At 36.7% G+C, this 23,148-nt stretch overlaps 1 protein-coding gene and 1 pseudogene across 3 annotated transcripts in view; both read right to left on the bottom strand.

Moving 5' to 3' along the window:
• Window positions 1–2,500: 2,500 nt before the first annotated feature.
• On the bottom strand, window positions 2,501–13,903 carry LOC122490529 (annotated as a pseudogene).
• A 1,402-nt stretch (window positions 13,904–15,305) lies between these two features.
• NKAIN2 (sodium/potassium transporting ATPase interacting 2) overlaps window positions 15,306–23,148 on the bottom strand; it is a 992,770-nt gene continuing 984,927 nt past the window's right edge. Inside the window, exons 6-8 of one of the 3 annotated variants that reach the window (XR_006299049.1) lie at window positions 21,215–21,296; window positions 20,440–20,528; window positions 15,306–17,042 (exon numbers count right to left, since the gene is read on the bottom strand). Coding sequence is in view for 2 of the 3 variants with exons in the window: in XM_043592240.1 (XP_043448175.1) it covers window positions 20,504–20,528; window positions 21,215–21,296 (107 nt within the window). In the remaining variant the exon portion in view is untranslated. Of the gene's footprint in view, window positions 17,043–20,435; window positions 20,529–21,214; window positions 21,297–23,148 lie in introns of those variants that run through there. The other 2 variants (XM_043592241.1, XM_043592240.1) reach the window with 2 other exon arrangements.

Raw genomic sequence — 23,148 nt, 5'->3', positions numbered from 1 at the left:
GAATAACACTTTATTCAAGATCCAGTCATAATTGTAGATCTACTGTCTCCACCTGGGTCTAACTGCAGTAGGTCGGATGGAACTTACTGCTTTTACTACCTGAAGAAACACATGCAATTTAGTTCCTCGGAGTTTAATTTTTCAGGTGTGTCTAACATGAAAATGAATGTATTTTTCCTAAAACCCGAGCCTCCATCATCTACATCCTTTAGGACTAAGTAGTTAACACATGTGTGGGTCAAGCCTTCCAGCATGATACAACTAGAACCAGGACAGGGGTTTCTCATTCTTCAGTTATTTTGAAAGACAATACAATAAAAAAGAAAGAAGATCTTTGCATAATTGCAAGCTATTTTGGTCTGTGCCTCTCTCTGTAGTAGGCTTAGAGGAGAGAGACAAGATAGGATAGAAGAAAACAATGAGAGCAAAATGAGTTTTGCATTTTCTGCATTTGACTGCACTGTTCTACTACTTGACAATACCAGATTATAAACAATTTGTAAGTTGTTTCACCATAGAAGTATCATGAGAGGTATTTTTTTTTCCTCACTGAGACCATTCACTCCCAGTTGCTTAGTGAAATCTCAATACCATGCATAAGAAAGAAAGCATCGAAATATAGACGATTTGTTTTTAGTCATAAGCCATCAGCACTAGTTTAGCATTCACCACATATTTAACCATGTATTATTAATTCTTTATGTTCACTGAGGAGGATATCTGTCTTAAAACTCCTTTGCATTTCATTAGAGTTTACAGTACATAATAGATCCTCAATACATACAGGTTGATTTGTACAGCTGGGAAAGATCAGATAGGTTGAAGTTCATTGATAATCCCGGTTGGAAAAATTTGAGATCTGTTCACTGCTCATGGATGGGTTAATGAACAGTTTATAAGTGACGTATCTTGTGGATAACATAAGAATATCTAACAAAAAAACCAATTTCTGAAAAGTGAGAAGTTATTTATGCAATGAGAAATTTACAAAAGAATAGTGATATATTTCAAAGGTTATCTTTATAAGATTTGCACTTATAAGCATTTTTCCAAAGTTAAATAAATACATGTTACAAACCTTTTTTTTGTTGCTGGAACCAACTCAACATAGTCTTTAACTATAATCTTTATTGCAATCTGCATACATATATACTCTCCAGAGAGTTTTGATTATCAATTTCCTCTTATTGATGAAGATAAGCAGGTGTTGCCTCCCTTGTAGACCACAACTTATATATGCATCTGTCAGTAACACTCTATTCTTCTTCGGTGTGCCTCATCTTGGAAAGTACTCATGATTTCCTTTGCTTTGTTTCTGGATGTAAATCTTTTTATCAGGGATTAGGGTTATCTTGAAATTTTAAGAAACAAGTGAAAACTCATATGGCATATATTTTTTTAAAGAAAATATTTATCACCATTTTTGGAGTGATAAGCAGCTCTTCTGTCTTCACTCAGGACAAAGCAATTGTCAATATGCTTATATTGCTGAAGAGTGTACTTAGAATAGACCTAAGGAAGAGCGTCTCTACAGTGTGTGTTGTTGGGTCCTTAGATAAGTGACATAGGTGATTGGCCTTGGAATAAATTAAAAAAAATAATTCCAGTATAGTTAACATACAGTGTTATATTAGTTTCAGGTGTACAGTATAATGATCCAACAGTTCCATATATTACCGAATGCTCATCATGATAAGTGTACTGTTAATCCCCTTCACATATTTTACTCATCCCCCCCCCCCCACCAACTCCCCTCTGGTAACCATTTGTATGTTCTTTATAGTTAAAGGTCTGTTTTGTTTGTTTGGTTTGTCTCTCTTTTTCCTTTGTTCGCTGTTTTCTTTCTTAAATTCCACATTTGGGTGAAATCCTATAGTATTGTCTTTCTCTGACTTGCTTATTTCACTTAGCATTATACTGTCTATATCCATCCATGTTGTTGCAAATGGCAAGATTTCATTCTTTTTTATGGCTGAATAATATTCCAGTGTGTGTGTGTTTGTGTGTGTGTGTGTGTGTGTGTACTACTTTTTTCTTTATCCATTCATCTATCTATGGACACTCGGGCTACTTCTATAATTTGGCTATTGTAAATAATGTTGCAATAAACATAGGGGTGCATGTATCCCTTTGAATTAGTGTTTTTGTATTCTTTGGATAAATACCCAGTAGTGCAATTACTATTACTACTACTGTAGGGTAGTTCTGTGTTTAATTTTTTGAGGAACCTCTATACTGTCTTCCACAGTGGCTGCACCAGTTTGCATTCTTACCAACAATGCATGAGGGTTTCTTATTCTCCACAGCCTCACCAACACTTGCTGATCCTTGAGTTTTTGATTTGAGCCAATGTGACAGGTGTAAGGTGATATCTCATTTGGTTTTGATTTGCCTTTCTCTGATGACTGAAGTTGAGCATCTTTTCATGTGTCTACTGGCCATCTGTAGGTCTTCTTTGGAGAAATGTCTATTCATGTCTTCTGCCCATTTTATTATTATCATTATTATTATTTTGGTGTTGAGTTGTGTTAAGTTTTTTATGGCTTCAGACAAAATTTTTTATTAATAAGTCTTGACTGCCCTACTTAATAAGATCTGAATTATCATAAACAAATGTACATTTCTCATAGTTTAGAAATAAAATTTTTTCACCACAAAGTCCTTTTAAAGACCTATGTTCTTTCCAGAGCTCATGATAATCAAGGACATAGAATATATTTCACTGAAGACTATGAGTGCCACCATGGAAAGAGTATATACCTTATATATACCTTAAGTATATATAAATATACCTTGAAGATATTACAGGTTTAGTTTCATACCACTGCAATAAAGAAAATAGTGCAATAAAGGGAATCATATTAATTTTTTGGTTCCCCAATACATATATAGTTTAAACTATACTGTAGTATATTAAGTGTATAGTAGCATTATGTCTAAAAAAACAATATACATGTCTTAATTAAAAACATTGCTAAGAAATGCTAGTCATTATTTGAGAGTTCAGTGAGTCATAATCTTTTTTGTTGGTGGAGAATAGTGTTTTGATGTTGATGGCTGCTGATTGATCAGGATGGTTGTTGCTAAAGGCTGGGATCGCTGTGGCAATTTCTTAAAATAAGACAAATGAAGTTTGCTGCATTGATTGACTCTTCCTTTCATGAATGATTTCTCTGTAGCACACAATGCTGTTTGATAGCATTTTACCCATGGTAGAACCACTTTCAAAATCGGAGCCAATCCTCTCAAACCTTACTGCTGCTTTATCAACCAACTTGATGCAGTACTCTAAATCCTTTGTTGCCATTCCAACAGTCTTGATAGCATCTTCATCAGGAGTACATTCCATCTCAAGAAACCATTTTCTTTGCTCATATGTAGGAAGCAACTCCTCATGTGTTCAAATTTTCTTATGAGATTGCAGCAATTCAGTCACATCTTCAGGCATCACTTCTAATTCTAGTTCTCCTGCTGTTTCCACCATATCAACAGTGACCCTCTACTGAAGTCCTGACCCCCTCACAGTCATCCACGAGGGCTAGAACCAATTTCTTCTAAACTCCTGTGAATGTTGATGTTTTGACCTCTTCCCATGAATTATGAATGTTCTTAATGAAATCTTTTCAGATGGTTTTCAATGTACTTTGCCCAGATTCATCAGAGGAATCACTGTCTATTGCAACTAGACCCTTATGAAATTTATTTATTAAAATAATAAGACTTGAAAGCTGAACCTACTCCTTGATCTGTAGGCTTTAGAATGGATGTTGTGTTAACAGGCATGAAAACTGTATGAATTTTGTTGTACATCTCCATCAGAGCTCATGGGTAAGCAAGTGCATTGTGAGCAGTATTTTGAAAGTAATCTTTTTTTCTTCCTGAGCAGTAGCTCTCAGCAAAAGGCTGAAAATATTCAGTAAACCACGTGGTAAACAGATGGTGCGATCATCCAGGCTTTGTTGTTCCATTTATAGAACACCGGCAGAATAGATTTATTCTTAAGGGCCCTAGGATTTCAGGATGGTAAATGAGCATTGACTTCAATTTAGAGTCATCAGCTGCAGTAGCCTCTAATGAGAGAATCAGTCTGTCTTTGGAAGCTTTGAAGCCAGGCACTGACTTGTCCTTTCTAGCTATGAAAGTCCTAAATAACATCTTCTTTCAATTTAAAGCTGTTTAATCCACATTGGAAACCTGTGGTTTAGTGTAGCCACCTTCATCAATTATCTCAGCTAGATCTTCTGGATAACTTGCTGCCACTCCTACATCAGCACTTGCTGCTTCACTTTGCACTTTTGTGTTATGGGGATGGCTTCATTCCTTAAATCTCAGGAACCAACCTCCGCTAGCTTCAAACTTTTCTTCTGCAGCTCCCCCACCTCTCTCAGTCTTCATAAAACTGCATAGAGACTTTCTCTTGGTTAGACTTTGACTAAAGAGAATGTTTTTGCTGGTTTGATCTTCTAAACAGACCGTTAAAACTTTTTCCATATCAGCAATATGGCTGTTTTGATTTCTTATCACTGGTGTAGTCATTAAAGGTGCACTTTAATTTCCTTCAAGAACTTCCCCTTTGCATTCACCAGTTGGCTCACTGTTTCTGTGCAAGAGGCCTAGCTGTCAGCCTGTCTTCTCTTTCCACCTCCCTTCCTCACTTCTTTCCACATTCCTTCCTTCATCATTTCAAGCTTTTGATTTAAATTGAGAGAATAGCGACTGTTCTTTTCACTTGAACACTTAGAGGCTATTGCAGGGTTGTCATTGGCCTAATTTTAATACTGTTGTGTTTCGGGGGAACAGGGAGACCTGAGGAGGAGGTGACAGAGAGACAGGGAACAGCTGGTTGGTGGAGCAGTCATCACACACACAACATTTATTAAGTTTACCATCTTATATGGGCACAGTTCGTGGCTCCACAAAACAATTACAGTAGTAACAACAAAGAACACTGATCACAGATGACCATAAGAAATATAATAATAGTGAAAAAGTTTGAAACATTGCGAGAATTACTAAAATGTGATGACATGAAGTGAGCAAATGCTGTTGAAAAAATGGCGCCTATAGACTTGCTCCATGCGGTGTTGTCACAAACTTTCAGTTTATAAAAAACACAGCATGGCACAAAAAACCACAAACTGCAATAAAGGAAGTACAATAAAGCAGGTACGCCTGCAGTTTTGAAGTGAAAAAAAGCAAGATGCCCTCACAGAATGTATTTGGCTGTCTTCAAAAGGAGAAGTCAGGTTTAAATAACAGGAGTTCATACCCTTGTTAGACCTTTTTAATTCTGAACGAAGTGCACATGTGACCTTTTCTGAAATAAATAATAATAATGTATTGTCAAACAAACTGAAACAAAACAAAACTTTTAAATCCTTCTTCTGTTGACCCATAGGGGAGTAGTTAGGTAAATAACGTTGATTCACATACTAGAATACACTCTACATCTATTAAAAATAATGAGGTAGATTGGCATAGATAAATTAGTAAGTGAACAAAAGTAAAATTCAGTATGTACAAAGCTTCACTTCTGTACATTTTTAAAGTTCATACGCAGAACATTATGTACATATGCCATTCTATAAGCCAATGTCTTTTTTGGAAGGACATACGTGAAAAGACTACTTTACAGAGAGGAAATAAGATGAGTGCATGAGGAGAATGACTTTTATTGGCCATTTTCTAAATTTCTATAGTCTTTATTTTTTATTTTTTAATTATTTTTTAATTTTTTTTTAACGTTTTTATTTATTTTTGAGACAGAGAGAGAGAGCATGAATGGGGGAGGGGCAGAGAGAGAAGGAGACACAGAATCGGAAGCAGGCTCCAGGCTCTGAGCCATCAGCCCAGAGCCCAACGCAGGGCTCGAACCCACGGACTGCGAGATCGTGACCTGAGCCGAAGTCGGATGCTCAACCGACTGAGCCACCCAGGCGCCCCTGTAGTCTTTATTTTTTAATATGTGCATTTATTATTTTTATTTAATAAATACTTAAAAATCAACTTATATTATGCTTCTGTGAAAAAAGTGCAATGTCATTAGGAATATTTTTCTAACTTGATGTGAATCCAAATCAATGAATTATATAGTATTATAGAAACTCCTGTAAAAATTTCACAAGTGGATAGATTCCAGCTAATCTTTTCTGGAGACTTTTCTTTTTTCAATCACAGTCATTAGAGGTGGTTTATTAAAAATGAGTTGGATTTTACAAATTATTAGCAACAATATGATGTAGTGGAAAAAGCAATCTCACATGCTCTGGAAATCTCACTGAACTCTTCCATTTGGGTGTCAGCAGCCTAAGACGCAACAATCTCTTGTGTTAAGAAGGAGGTGAATCATTCGTCTGAAAGATTCTGTCCAACCTTACAATTCCAGGATTCTAACTTTTTTGTTTTTAATTTTTTTTTTAACGTTTATTTATTTTTGAGACAGAGAGAGACAGAGCATGAACAGGGCAGGAGCAGAGAGGGAGACACAGAATCTGAAACAGGCTCCAGGCTCTGAGCTGTCAGCACAGAGCCCGACGCGGGGCTCGAACTCACAGACTGTGAGATCATGACCTGAGCTGAAGTTGGATGCTTAACCGACCAAGCCACTCAGGCGCCCCCTAACTTTTTAAAGTTTATTTATTTTGTGAGAGAGAGAGAGAGAACTAGCAAGGAAGGAACAGAGAGAGAGAGAGAGACAGAACTAGCAAGGAAGGAGCAGAGAGAGAGAGAGAGAAACCCAAGCAGGCTCTGCACTGTCAGCACAGACCTGGATGTGGCTCTCAAACTCAGGAACTGGGAGATCATGACCTGAGACAAAATCAAGTTGGCAGCTTCACTGACTGAGCTACCTAGGTGCCCTCAAGGCTCTAACTTCTATTGCTAGAAAACAGAGGATTTGAGCTTAGTTAAGTAGTTCTATGGGGCACCTGGGTGGCTCAGTTGGTTAAGCATCCGACTTCAGCTCAGGTCATGAGCTTTGCATTTTGTGAGTTTGATCCCTGTATCAGGCTCTATGCTGATAGCTAAGAGCCTGGAGCCTGCTTCGGATTCTGTGTCTCCCTCTCTCTCTGCCCCTTCCCCGCTCGTGCTCTGTCTCTCTCTCAAAAATAAATAAACATCAAAAAAAATTTTTTTTAAAAAGCAGTTCTGTGAATTCTTTGAAGATTTTTAATATCCTACATATTACATATCAGCAATTAGAAATGCTGACTCTCAGAAAGAACATCTTACCTCAGGGGGTGTGAGTAGTGCCTGGGTAGACACAGGTGATTATGGTAGGTAGAATAATGTCCCTCCAAAAATGTCCAGGCCTTAATTCCTGAAACTTATGAATATTTTACCTTATGTAACAAAGAAGGTTTTGTAGTCCCTTTGGCAGATGTGATTAATATATGAATTTCGAGATGGGAAGATTATCCTGGATTATCCAACATAATCAAAAGGGTCCTTATAAGAGGGAGGCAAGAAGGTCAGTGTCAGAGAGAGATGTGATGATGAAATCAGAGGTCATAGAGTCAAGGAGAGATCTGAAGATGCCACACTTTTGACTTTGAAGATGGACGAAAAGGACTCTAACCAAAGAATGCAAGCAGTCTTTCAAATTTGGAAAAAGGAAAGAAATGGATTCTTCTCTCAAGCTTCTAGAAGTAATGAAATACCACCGATACCTTGATTTTAGTCCAATGAAGCCTATTTGGGACTTTCGATCTCGAGAATCATATCTTAATATCTTAAAAAGTTTGTGTTGTTTTAAATCACCAAGTTGTGGTAACTTGATACCACAGCAACAGGAAACTAATACAATGATTTATACCTGGAATTATTTGAGAGTCATATCAATTGTATGTGCTTCCATCTCCTTCAATACAAATTGTCAACCGAAGCAAGAATGAAGAAAATTTGCGACGGCCCTCTAACAATCAATAATATATATAAAATGTTGTTGACTTTTATAAGAAAATTATAAGAAAAGATAAATCAGTGGGCAAGATTTTTTTTGTTTGTTTTTAGGAAATGCATTTTTTCTTTTTGTTCCCATACCTGGCTTTTAACTGTAAATGTACGTCATTTAAGAAGTAGAAATTGCCAATAGATATTTGATGAGGAAATACCACTACACTTGGCATGAATGGTGGAAAAATGTAGGAAATTGCTTCAGTTTTTGTTTTGCCTTTTAATATAAAAGGAATCTTTCATATTAAATCTTTAGGATGATGTGACTTTTTGTGGTGATATTAAATTCTGTCTGTAAGAATGAATGACACTGGCAACAATTACATAACAAGTCCTGGTTTACTGCCCATCCATATCCCTTTTCACTTTAGCTCAGCGTTTCTCTGTTAGTTTCAATTTTAAATGTCAAGCACAACCAAAGTGGGACTTATGGAGAGGGGAATTTATAAACACAATATATTACAAGTGTCTTGTTTTCCTTCAGAGTTGACCATGTTTACCAAGATTTACTGTGCTTTCATTTCTCTCTATACAGACAGGGAACGGATGTTGGTGAGAGAGACCCTATGGTCGTGATAGGACCAAATTTAAGACATGGTGACCCTAAGGGAGGAATAATTCCAGAGTCTTCCCCTGAAGTCCACCCTCTGCCTGACAGCCGTAATTGTTAAGAAATCTCATTTCATGTCTCAATGGAAAGTGTTTGGGGAGGTGTGGTGGATGGAAGGAAGTTGTTCGAATAAGGTAAGAATGACATATTCTGTGAATGCATGAATAAAAAGTCACTATAATCAGAGACAGATCTTCTTTGACATCAAAGGGAAACATAGCTACTCACATCTGCATACTGCTCTCTGGAGATTTATTTTGTTTCCTAGAGGTTAGAACTGTGGGCTCTGCAGACAGATTGTGTTGTGAGATTTGGATCTGTCACTTAGATGCTGTGACCAGGAGAGTACTGTGTGGCACTTATAGCTTTAATGTCATTTTATACTGCATATTGTTAAAAATGGAAAATGGAGTAAGGAGGGGACTTTGCTACTCTAGTGCTTCCAATATATGTCCACATACAGAAATATGAAGGGAAAAAAAATCTCTCAATTACATAAAATATAGTTATTTCAATTTACTCTTTTAACACATGGTGTCTTGATTCATGATGCAGTATAATTAGGTATATTTTCAGTTTCTAAATGCATTTCCACAATATATCCATCTTACTTTAAATATATTGGATACATACTATGCCTTACCTCAACAGTTCTTATTTTAAAATTTTAGTGGGAAGGATTTAGAAAAAACCTTTGTTGTTATTCTTGAAATTTATTCTTAAACCTGCAGAACTAGATTGAATTGTAGCCATGAAATGTTAGTGCCCTTGCACCATAATGGATTTCAATCATCATGACAAAACTCTTTCTTTAATAGAAGTGTAATAAAAACCTGACTAATTATGCATATAACGAGGTATTTGATCCAATTCACTGGAAAGTCTGAAAATACTCCCAGCCTTGGTGTCCAAGGTATCCAATCTATCCTTTTTGTGTTTCATTCTTTTTTGAAATAATCATCCTTTCCTTCTTAGTAAAAACATCCCAGGACTATTTTTTAATAATAAACGCACTATCCCAGTTCCATTTATTCCAGTAACAAAATGGGGGTAAGCCTGAAGTGGAGTAGATGTAGAATTTTTTAGTCTCGGCTTCTGTAGCAAGCAGGTCTAGCTAGCGTTATGGATGGGCATATGACACGTTTCATTGCACATGGTCCCCACACTCAGAGGAGTCTGGTGCTTGGTTTAATGTTCTACTATCCTCTTCATGAAATTCTTAATATATTATTCTTGAGCATGTGGTGAGTAGACAAGATATCCTGGGGTGACAGCCTGCATGGCATGAATGTTTGTGATCTAGCAGCAATACCGGAGGGCACAGGCTTAGGCCCCAGGGCACAGCACGCAGCCTGCAGAGCAATTGGCCTGGGCTGCCTCAGGGCAGTCGGAGGAGCTGCTGGGCTGGGGACCAACTGAGGATAAGATTGGCGGGGGTGACAGTGGCCCCAACAGCAGCAGAAGGGGCAGCTCTACCCCTGGGGGGAAGTAGGGGCCCTTGGCAGCCCTAGGAACTGGGGGGAGGCCAGCTTGCCTATTAATTCCCCAAAAGCCCTCGTCCCTGTGGCTTTTGCACAAATGCTAACTATGACTTTAGTGCTGGGACATGAACCGCTGGTGCTCGGGCAGTAAGCTTCGTCAGAAAATTATTATAAGGTAAATGTATACACGTCAGCGTTTAATAAAGCATTATCAGAGCACCATTGGGATTATTCAAAGAGTTTGGAATCTCTCGTTTTGAGAACTGCAGCAACGTTGTAAAAAAAACAGATCCGTGGGCTCACACATAAAAAGTAGAGACTAGTATCAGTAATAGACAGAAGATAACTATTTTCATAAGATGCTGCAGAAGAACAAATTATTGAGAAAGACAATTTTAAAATTATTTTTCTTGTAACTGAACATATAGCAGTAGATTACTTAAGTGGGTGTTTTTAAGTACATGGAAACCAGGAAGCCATTTTTAGCTTCTTGAACAAGTTACAGGAAATGTCAGAGGAAACACTAAGATCCTATTATATAATATTTCTTTAAAACTTTTGTTTAACGTTTATTTATTTTTGAGAAAGACAGAGGGAAAGAGAGAGAGAGAGTGCTAGGGCGTGCAGGCTAGTGGGGGAGAGGCAAAGAAAGAGGGAGACACAGAATCTGAAGCAGGCTCCAGCCTCTGAGCTGTCAGCACAGAGCCCGACGTGGGTCTTGAATCCATGAGCCATGAGATGGCGACTTGAGCTGAAGTCGGATGCTTGACCGACTGGGCCACCCAGGCGCCTTTATAATTTTCTTTAAAATTTGATTCAGGTTTACATGAAAGTGATTTTTTTTATGAAGTTTAATCTTTTTTAGAAAAATTGTTCTGTGAACCATTAACTCAAATGACTAATATTTATAAGTAGTTTATCAGAAATTTACTGCAATGTTGTCACTGTTTATAAAATATTCTTCATGGCTCTAGTAACAGCGACAGAAGCAGGGAGATTCTTCTCTAAATTAAAAACTATAGTTTCATAAAAATTATAAAAGGTTGTGATGCATTTGCCAAGAGTGACTGACATCACTTTCATTTATATTGATTAAAAAGGAATTGGTTCAAAGTATACATTTTGATGACTTAATATTAAGTTATAGAAAGGTGAGTCAAACATCTTATTATCAGTCAAGATATCCCACTAATAAAGTATTGTATTCATTGTATTATTTAAAATTATGACATCTAAGTATTTTTTATTATTTATATTTTGTGTTATTTATATGTTACTATTTGGCCTTATTATGTTTTATAAGTAATAAAATACTTTAGAAGGAAAAGTCTTAATATTTTAGTACCTTTAGTAGCACTCTTTTTCTACTCTTTGAACAAGAGCTCCACATTTGCATTTTTCACGGGTCCTACAAACTATGTAGCCACCCCTGATAACAAGATATAGACAGGTTACTTGACCTGTTGGAAATGGAAATGTTTCGTGTCTGAGAGCATTTGCTTTTTGGCACTCAATACAAACACCAAGTATGTTTTGTTTTTCCATTAATTGTTAGCACGGACCCCTGCCTCTCAACCCTCTGGCCCTGCCCTACCAATCTGCTTTTGCAGATGCAAAGACTAGTTCCATAGGTGTCTGGAACACAAAGTTTTTACATCTTTACCAGTGGAGGATTTTTCATAATCTTTACTAAATTTGGTAAGTTCCCCGTGACTTATCATTTGTAACTCCGTGTTCATTTGCTTGACTTCATCCTGAGAGTGTCGGTCAGCCTGAGATAACAATGACAAGAGGCTCAGGTGTCCTGGTGGCCTCCAGTTTGAAGCTTGGAAGATTTATGTCTAGACAGCAGTTTGCAAAACCTCTCTGCACGTGGAGATCAACATATCCCCAAAGGATATAATGAGTAAAACTAGAAGAATAATGAAGAAAAATGACAGGCACACAAAAGGGGAATAAACAGGGTATGCCTCTGGTAAATAACTCCCCGAAGGACTCTTAGAAAAGACTTGCTGATTAATTGAATCAATCCATCATCCTTGGGGTGACAGCATCAATTTGCAATCTTTTTTTGGGAGTTGTTTTATTCCATTGCTGTTACAGCTTAAATTCATATGAGAGTAGAATGAGAGGTTAAAAAATATAACTGTTTTGTTACTAAGGGGCCACAATTCTGTGCTCTCATTATAGAGAAGGCTTACATTAATTTTAATAAAGGTTTGGACTGTATCAGAGCATCAACATGTGGCTTATAACAGGATTTTTCCTCTCTGAATTTATCATATAGAAATAAACTTTCAATACCTATACAAATTTTGAGCTCATTTGCATCTAAACTCCATGTTTGAGGATTTTTAAAAAATGATCTTCATTATAATTCTAAAGAATATAAAAAGAAGTGCCTTTATCCCTTTTTAGGAGAAACTCACCATCATTTTCTTTGTTGTCACTGACAGTCATAACTCATGATACCGTTGCAGATTTCGGTGGTAAATGAGACTCTGGAATGCATTATCCAGTTCAAGTTTTTGTTGAATTAAAAGGCATAGAGCACATACATGTCTTAGAGATTTTGCTCTTATAGTTATCAAAAGTGATTGTTTCCGGATACTAGCATGTTTTAAATTGGACATAATACATCAATCACAGATTTTGTTCTTTCCTTTCTCAGGAGTGGAAGGAAGATGTAATAAAATGAAAAGGATTGAACACAGATCCTAAGCAAAGATTCACATGTGGTGAGAATAACTGGGGCTTCAGTGTTTTACAATGTAAGGATCTTGGTATCAAAGCTTTCTGAGTACAAGTGTTTAGTGCTGAAATTCTATCAGAGATGGATCAAATGTCTGAAGGAAGATAGTCTTGTCAATCGCGGTAAGTATTTTCATGATGAAACAGTTCAAGTAATCTCAATCTCTCTAATATTAACTATTCACAAATGCATTATACGAGAAATAACAGAAAAACTTCTAAACCTTGAAAACAAACATAATTTGTCGACGACATTTACATGTGGGTATGAGTTTTGGTGTATAAAAAACTGTAAGATAATGAAACATTTAACATTGAGACTATATTGAACCTAATACACAATAATTCAGACACATTTCATGATCTTATACTATCTTAGAGTCTTCCTCATCAGGGTTCATTCTGATTTAACAGTCTAGGGTCAGTTGACAAATCCCATTGCCTGGGATTTGATTTATTCTATTCTGGTCAGAGTACGCATACAGGAATTTGTTGTAGAATGGTGAGTGATTTGCATTTTCACAATAAATGGTAGTCTTGAGTAATTTCTTGATCTCTGTGGGCCTTAGCTTACTGTCTCTACAATAAATGGGTTTGGATCTCAAAAGTTTGTTCTGTAATGTAACCTACATAAAATGAGCTTGTATTTCTGAGTTTATGACCCATTTGTTATAGTATGATGGAATGTTGGCTATTTCTTTCACTGTATTAGAGATTAGGATTTCAACAGTTACAAATGAAGATCTTGGTGCCATCAACAAATAATATTTATTACTTACCAAATGCACACCTTATTTGAGAACTCCAGAGGTGGGAATCTTTTCTTTAGCGTATATATATATATATATATATAGTTGCTTTATTAACTTTTATCCCTTTTTTTGCAACTGAGATGTGTGTATTTGACCTCACAGTATGAAGCAACATCCTGCCAGTCATCCACAATGAACCATATCAACACACCTTTCACACAGGGAACAAAAGTAAAAACAGGCTTCATCATTTCCAAGACTCACCGTGTGGCCAGGATGTCAAATTCTACAAGTTGATCTTCAGCTTCTTGGAATGTTGCCTCAAAGCCTTTTTTATTTTCAATCGATTTCTGCATTTTGGCTTCTGGGGGTTGTGCAATGAAAGAGCCCCAACAGCAGCTCAAGCCTGAGACAGCCCAAGCCTGATCCCTCTACCTTCTCTCCCTTTCAGCTACACAGTGAACCTCAGCTGAAATTATGGTTACGCAATCATAAATTCCTTGGGTGAATCTTTTCTGCTTGCCTACCCTACCCCAACATGGTTCACTTATAGTGTTGTCAACGATCGGTCCTCAAAGGAGCAATGATTAAATGAGTATTCTAAATCATTTTATTTTAAATAATTTGACCTTAAAAAAAAGAAAAAACCCCACCTATGTTAAGCAAAGGTTTTTAACATAGTGCCCTAACACCTCTGTCAGCTATTAGCCTGATGTTAACTCTAAATTCCAGATTGAAAGGAAAAAAAAAAAAAGTTCTCCAAATGACAGCAAGTCTATTCCAGGCAGTCTTGTAAAAGATCCCTTAGTGTTAGGGGATAATGAAAGTGCATGCTACCTATGACTGAGCTAACATGGTGCCATGACCTGGCAATTTCTTTTTATTGCTGACATATCCATTCCTGCATAGCACAGAACATCAGCGTTGCCTTCATGTAAATTTAATAGGTTTTTCTTGTCAATGATATAATCAGATACACTGTGAGAAGGAGGGGCTTTCAGGGATGGCTCAGAAGCTTAATTGTTTTTCCATTTATTTTTAAAATGCAAATTACACTAGTAAGTCAAAAAAATCACTCTGTTAAAAATACATTCAGAATTAACAAACGCAAAAAAAAAAGACACATCAGGATTGTAACTCTTGCCTTCTGAATATTAGGTTTATAACAAAAGCTCAGCCTAGAAAAATAGCATTCTTCACCGGATTTTGAGGAGGAATCAGCTGTACAACTCAGATGGTTTTCCAGATATAATCACACTACTGTGCTCACTGCTCCCAAAAGAAGACCTGTCCACGAATTACTCTTTAGTAGTCAACAACTGGTTTTGAAAATTTTGGTGGTGATGATAGTAGTGATTAAGTGGTAGCTTGGCTGCAACTTAAAGCAGGAATATGAGGGCTTGTTCTCTGTGCACTTAAATCTCTATCCATATACATGTCCTATAAGGTGGAATCTCATCACAGCATGAATGTACAGTGAAACCTCATTTTAATTTTCACGTTAATAGTCACATTAGAATAGTTTCTGGCATGTAGAGTATTTAAATTTTAAGAATCAGAGGACAATAAATTGGTAAATATTTTTCTCCTACATTAAACATGCATGTCACTATAAAATCATCATATGAGGTTTCACTGACATGTTTGCAATTATTTATTTTATACATGTATGTATGGACAAACATATACAAGCCACTGAGAAAATTCAAGCACAAGTGCTGGAACCTTTTTTTTTTTTTTTTTTTTTTTTTTTTTTAGTTTATGCTCCAATATAACCTTTGTTCCGTTATCATTTTTGAATGTATATGTGTGTATTTCACAGACATCCATGCAAACACAGTAATGGGGCTGGTTTATGTAGATCTGGATGGGCTAAGGTCCAAAGTAGGTTAACCCAATAACTGAAGAAACTACATAGAAACCAAGAGAGAAAACATTGCTCCATGCCAATTTGTAACTTTTCAAGTCTCAATTTCACTGCACTGAAGGATGTTGTATTAGTTTTAAAAAAATTGATTTTAGCATCTCAGGTGGATCCAAGAAAAAACATGACTCTTCGGAGTTCCTGATAAGCCTGAGCTAATTATGTTTCCCACTAATGAAAACCAAATAATGCTTGAGTATATAGAACAAAATTTCCTAGGAATTCAGAATATTCCATAAACACATTGACCTACTATTAAGTTTCCAAAGGCATCTTGTTGCCAACTACGTTAACAGCACAGTTTTTCTGCCACAATAATACAGGAGGATTAAAATACACTCTAACACACAACAGATCCCCCAAATACCACAAAGAGATCTCAAATATTTCACCAAGGTAACTATTGCTCCCCCCGCCCACCCAAAAAATAATCTCGTACGCTGAAGTTAGGAAAAAAAGTTCACCTACGTAGGGTCTTCCATTTGAATTAGATATAAAAGAGTAAACATAGCTAATACATATTCAGTTGGCCTCTGTTGATAGAAATCCACAGCTGTTTCTGTGTTAGTAAAAGACATTTGTAGATACTTATAAAAGCACCTAGAGTGCAGTAAATAAAATCAGTGAGTTAAGCCATTTCTGTTCTCTGCTTCCAGTAGATTATGAGTTTAGTAGATTAATAAATTTTATTTTGTCCCACCCAACCCCTTCAGAAGACCATATTTAAGAATTATAAAGAACATGATTATTATTGTTGTTGTTATTGTCACTTGTCTGTTTTTGGCCACCATGGAGGTTCAATGATAAAGCACTTTGCTGACAGCTGGCAGTTTTTGTACACAGACACACTGAGCTGCTGAGCTATGCAGTCCTGTTTCTTGACGTGAAACACACAGACTCAAACTCGTTCGGAATTAATAGCAGTGTGTTAGCCTAAAGGAAGTGACTTGGGGAGGTCTGCACTGAGACTCGGGCGCACAACTTAGGTGGGTTAAGGCAAGTATGTACGGTATAGCCTTTAGGGCAAACAACCTGCCATTTCGGACTTCGGTTACAAGGTCATCATGGCATGTTTTGTTTGTTTTTGCAATTACATTGCCTACGTAGCCGTGGTGCTATCAAGACGTATGGAGTGCAGAAGACAGGGCTGTCAAACTAATGTGCCCTGGATGACTTTGCAGCTCACAGAGGCCGACTGGCTGGGCTGCAGAGTAGTTAGTGACGGCCAGCAGAGGGCACCAACACATCTCCTTATGAACTTTCCAAAGGCCTGGGAGAAAGAAGCCTACTTTCAGGAAATCCAAGATGGGAGTGTCCTGCATATTTGTTTCAGTTAGAAAGAGGAGGCCAAGAGGAATTAGTATGTGCCTCTGTGTGTGTGTGTGCGTGTGTGTGTGTGTGTGTGTGTGTGTCTCAGTGTATGTAGAGGCTTTATGTTTGTTCTGTTAACATGTATATATATTTAAACTCAGTTGCTTCTTGCTCTTCATAAAATGCAGGAGGCCACTGCAAAACAAGTTCTTTGAAAGGTCCAGGAGCTGACATACTGAGGCCATCTGTATTATTTTGACCTGGTAGAGAGAAAGAGAGAGAAAGAAAAGTTGTTTTTAATCAAGGGGGAGAGCCCAGCATCTTTCTCACCTCTCCAAGCACAAGAACAAGCAAAAATTAAACACAAAAAAGTCCAAGCCCAAATTGTGCTTAAAATGAGACAACTTTCCTCTCTGTTTCTTTTTCCTCTGTAACCTCTTGGGTAAAGTGGCCACTTATGATAATTTAAAATCCATTTCTGGGGACAAATGAAATGAATATGTATTGCTATACAATTAGGCTGCCAAAAAGAATGCAGTGTTTTCAAATGTTGCTAATATACCATGGGATATTCTCACAGTTTATACTGCGGGAGCCCAAACACATCTCTACTGGCGATGGCACATAGGTCAGTGATAGTCAAAACAGCTACTTTGTTAGAAAATTAACCTGTGGACATGGGAATGTTTTTGTGAGGGAGCTTCATGGCTATTATTTGTTTCAAAGAAGTTTACCAAACCATAAGAAACAAATTAATGAAAACCTTTTCTTTTAGGATGGATGATAGATAATCTAAAGAATTACAGAACATTCTCCCAACTTAACTAAAAAAGAGAGGGCTGTCTATTCAATGACTGTAGGAACTGAAACGTGGCTGTGAATGGAAGTCAGTCAGGGCAGTGTTTTCAAAGCTCTTAGCCACGGATTTGCTGGGCATAATGGAAATCCCACAGCTAAAACTGCACATTACTTTTTTAAGCATTTGCGTTCCTTCTAAGGAACTGCTTTTATTTCCAGTTGCTATATAATATAGTGAAAGTGCTTGAACCGGACCATGATGTTGAATTACTCTTACTTTATGAGACTTATTATGGCAGGTTGACAGGAAAAGCTACTCCCTAAAGGACAAAGACATAGGAGATGTTCGGGTCCCTTCCTCTCAGCAGGGGTGAAATTTATGCATGAGTCACTTTTGGTTTTTCACAGGGTTTGAATAGGCGATGGCTGTCAGATGAGTGGTTCTGAAGGCTACCATGTTGAAGGCTACTGCATAATGTAAAATCAGAAGAGGATAGTTGGTTGCAGAGAAAGGGAGGGGTGCAGGCATGTTTGGAGGTATGGCAGCCAAGTTAGTGTGAGAAGTACAACTAAGTACATTAAAAATCAGGAAATATAATGAATGCCAGAGCAAACTCACAGGTCTAAGAGTTTGGAAAGAACACTGAACTAAGGGGTTAGGAAAACTGGTTGATAATTGGGGGTGGCACAACTAACAGGTTGTGTGACCTTTGTTTTCCTTTCTCTTCCTCCAGTTTCCTCATCTGTAAAATAAAATCTCAGTGTTGTAGAACTTGAAGTCCGGTAAGGGGATGTTTTGTAGAAGGGGCAGTGGTAGTATTTTGACTAGTGATTTGTTATATGCAATTAATTCTAACTTCCTAAATCTGAATGTCATGGAACATTCAACTTTTTTCATGAGCAGTGAGACTTGAAACTTCTTACATAATTTTAGTGTTCCCAGGCAGTAAGGAAGAAAATAATATTTTTATTACTTTTCGTTTGTCATTTAAAGTCTTCTATTTAATAAAATCATGGTAAGTTTGGTCCTCAGGAATTTAATGATGGATATTAAATATGCAGGGTCCCCTTTTGAAGACATTAGAATTATGGATGCCTGATTTGAAACAATATACTTGATTATGTATAATTAGCATTCTCTAAGATAGCTAATCCTATATATGTGGTTACATGTAACTTATTATAGCTTGATCATATTTATTGATCATTCATATTCATAAACACAATGAAGTGTTACATGATGAAGAAATGCTATGTGATATTGTCAGAAATAAGCAATTACAAGCTTTCTAGATGTTCTGGTCTACTCTTGAGCACATATTGTTGCATGTTATTTGGGTGGATATTATATGTGATCTATTGTTTCCAGAGGAAATCCCTTTGTATACTATGAAATATAGTATATTATATATTATATTGTATAGTATATTGATTTCTGATTCGATAAAGTCTTTTCATGAGTAATATTGGTTCACATAAGCATTGTTCCCAGTACTACTAAGTTATGTTTTTTTAAGCATTTACCATGTGGCATGTTTTACATCTTATATACTTATAAATTCAAAATAATTATATGAAGTACATGTGCTATCATCTCTCTTTTGCAGGTAAGGAGACTTAGATTTGATGAGAATAATTAAAGTTATTCAAATCAAGTTGTATGTCCAAGGTCATAAAGAATTTCATCTCTAGTACTCTGCCTTCTAGGTCCTCTTAACCACTGTCCTGTATTGCTTTGCCTTTATGTTTTAATAGAACACTTTATATAAAGCTATGATACAATATAGGGAAGAGTGGTAACGAACTTAAAGGGTTTGTAATTTTACTTTTTGTGTGAGCTATCAAGTCTTCCTGGGAGGACAGGAAATTTTGGTCTAAACAGAAAACAAGTATAGTGCTAGGCAAAAGAAAAAAAAAGAGAAGTATCAGAGGAAAAAGAGATTTAAAACTCTTCCATAAAATATATATTTTAAGATATAATTTGAAGGATAGTGGTATTTCATCTTGGAAAAAAATATGTTTGGTGTCAAGAGAACAGCATGGGCAACTAGAGAAACACATGTCATATTGGTGGAAAGCAAGAGTTCTAGTTTCACCGGCAAAAAATGGGTAAGATGGCAGACTCCTAATGCCCTCAATAGAGTATAAGATTCATCAGGACAGGAGCCAGCTCTTATTCATTATTACACTTTCCCAGTATCTCCTAGCATCAGCTGCATATGGTTGGGAGTCAAAAGTTGTTAAGGGTTGAAGAGAAGAGAGAATATTTCAGCAAGATGTTGGGGCCAGGTCAGAGGATACTTGTAAGCTACGGTAAGCAATGTGGACTTTGTTTAGTAGGTAATAGGGATTAACTGATAGTTTGGGGACAAGGAGGGGAAAGAGTCAAAGTGGTACTTTGGGAAGAGTAATTTGGCAGCCACATGGAAGACGGGACAGAGGTACTAAAATTAGAAAGAGACAGGAAAACGTAAGGTAATGAACGCTGATTTAGGGCAGTGGTTATGGGGATACAAAAGAGATTGTGCGATGCACTGTTTGCAGAGGGAAGGCTTTGAATGCATATAGTATTGGTGGATTTCTGAACAGATCAGGTCTTTTTTATGGGTGGTATTGCCAAATACTTCCAAAGAAAAGCGCAGGCATGATGCATAGATCGTTCCCCTTTTAAAGAGAAGCTTACAAGGAGGTGTATAAAGATTACTTTAATCTCTTGGAAGAGAAATACTCCAAATCCATTTATCATCCTAGACATTAACAATACTAAAAGGCAAAATGATTCAATGGTGGAGGACAATGACGACAAACACATATCTTCAAAGAGAGAAGCTCACATTTCAAAATGAATTGGAATCTTACTTTCTATTTTGATCTTCGCTTGCAATTCAGCATATCACTTGATGCTGATATATAGAATTTGTTATCAGTTGTTATCCAAGGGAATTTGCCTAAACACAGATATAAAAATCAGGCTCTGATTGTATGTCTGCTCTCTTGAGTGCTAGAGTTAAGGGTCTGATAAATTTCAGTGTTACTCTTCTGGCGTAATTTTCACTTCACATCAGAAAAAGAATAAAGAATATTATTGCTCAGTTTTTTTAACACTATATATAACTATAGGGTTATACTATATATAACTACATATAGCCTATCATTTATCATCCAAATGAGAATACTTTTGAGAGTAAGAAGAGGTACTGGTAATAACTATACCAGGACAACCTATGTAAACTGAGACTCTCCTGGGAAAACCAGAACACATAGTTTATATATAGTTGCATATAATTACCCATAATATTATATCATTTTCAAAATATATAACTTTTGGGTCATTCAAAGAAGTATTAATAAAGTATTCAAAGAAATATTAATAAAGGCTTTTTAGCTATGTAGTTGATACTTTATATAAGACTAAAAGTAACTTTAGAGATGGCATTTCTGATAAGTTAAATTTAAAAATGAATTATGAAGAAAATGTTGTTAGAATTATCCCAGCCAAAACAACATTAATAGAAGAGAAAATACTGGAAGTATGTAGTTGAAGGAAAGCTGCATGCCATCTATTTTGCACCATGACAGTGCTTACTTAATCATCTTTTAGTATCATAGACTACCTCCAAAATAAAGTACTTACATGTACATAGGCTGTAGTTGTAAATGAGATGTCTTCTGAGGCCCTTGATAGCCATAAGAATCAAAGCCACCTATGAAATCAACTGAAAAGGGACAATTGCTTTCATTAGTTAACTTTTCAAAAGAGTTTAGCATTCATGATCAAGATCTCACACAGATTACTAATATAAACCGCTTAATAATCTATTAAAACCTAAGTGACTAATTGTGGAGGAAAACAGATAGTTCCTTCAGGGTAGTGATATTTCCCCCCTCAACTGTGAGATTCAATTATTGCTTTACAAGAATCTATTCACTTGGGAGAAGAAATTATGTACTCTTCTCAAGCAACCAAGACCTAATTGGAATAACAAAATTCACTTGCAGAGTAAAGATGCTGTATGTCTTTTTTGGTTAGTGTGGAGATTTTCTGCAACGCATTACAAATGTAAAGAATAATGATCGCTTAAGTGCATGTACCTATCAGCAATTGCAGCACTAGTAATGATATTATATACTATGATTGTCAAGTACAAGGTGCTATGATGGAGCTTGTGTAAATTAATTCAACATGGTTGTGCCTGCCATTATGTGTTTTATAATCTGAAATAGGCAATCAGAAATAAAGATGCAGAGCAAAGTTTAACCAAACATTCAAATGCAATACATACTTCGATATTTAAAATATAATAACATACAACAAAATTACCCAAAATGGCTGTAATAATATATCCTATTTCATATCTGCTTACACTGTGGCCTTGACACTCCTCCCTTCTGGTGGTTTTGGTCTGTGTCCTTTCCACTTGAACCTGGGTAGAACTTAGTGGCTGCTTTAATGAATATGGTAGAAATGAAACTATGTGGCTTTCAAGGCCAGATCATAGAGATGTCATACATTTCCCTATTGTCTTTTGAGATGCTTAGAACACAGCCAGTGTGCACAAACAAGTCCACGTGAAAAGATCAACGAAGAAGCCAATGGTATGTGTATTTTGACTGATAGGCTAGCTGAGGTTCCCGATGATAGCCTGGACACGTGAGAGAAAATGCCTCCAAATGATTCCAGCTTCAAGCTGCTTAGTCAACCCAGTCATAGAGTCTTCCCAGCTGAGGCCCCTGAGATCAAAGAAAAGCCATTCTCATGGTGCTCTGTCTGAATTCTTGCCCACAGATCGATGAAACAGTAAATACTAAGAATACTGGGAAAAAGTTTTGTGTTTATTTTTTTCTTTTCTGCTCCTGGACTTAAAGGCTGTGTGGTAGGGATAAAAGAGGCAAACCGATGAAAAGCTGGCAAGACAGATGATAGGAGAGAGAAAGGGATATAGAGACTGAAATAGGATGCGTGTGGATATCTTTACTTGTTCTAGAGTCATATTCTATTGGTTTAGCTTTGACTAGTTTTTGTTCTCTTTCTCCCCCCCTCAACTGTGAGATTCAGGTGCTACAGGTAGAAATTGGAGCACCGTATGAAGTAACATAAAGTCCGTGATGTCTGTTTATATAATGGGGAAATATTTTTTAATAGATTTTATTTTTTAGAGTTGTTTTAAGTTTATAGCAAAATTAAGCAGAAAGTACAAAGAGTTCCTATATAGCCCCTCCAACAAACTCTGCCACTAGTAACATCCCTCACCAGAGTGGTACATGATTACAACTGATGAATTTACACTGACACATCATTATCACCCAAAGTCCAGAGTTTACATTAGGGTTCACATTTGGTGTTTTAAACTACGTTTTTTGATGAATGTATAATGACCTGCCTCCACAGTGTTAGTCTCATACAGAATCATTTTGCTGCCCTAAAAATCCTCTGTGCTCTGCCTTTATCCATCCCTTCCACAATCTCTAGCAACCACTGATCTTTGTACTGTTTCCATAGGCTTGCCTTTTCTAGAATGTCACAGAGTGGGATTGATACAGTACTGGAACCTTTCCCGATTGTCTTAT

This window comes from Prionailurus bengalensis, chromosome B2 (assembly GCF_016509475.1).
Source record: "Prionailurus bengalensis isolate Pbe53 chromosome B2, Fcat_Pben_1.1_paternal_pri, whole genome shotgun sequence".
In the NCBI taxonomy this organism is placed as follows: domain Eukaryota; kingdom Metazoa; phylum Chordata; class Mammalia; order Carnivora; family Felidae; genus Prionailurus; species Prionailurus bengalensis.
Note: the sequence above shows the minus strand (reverse complement) of the source record. Positions and strands in the feature narration are given on the sequence as shown.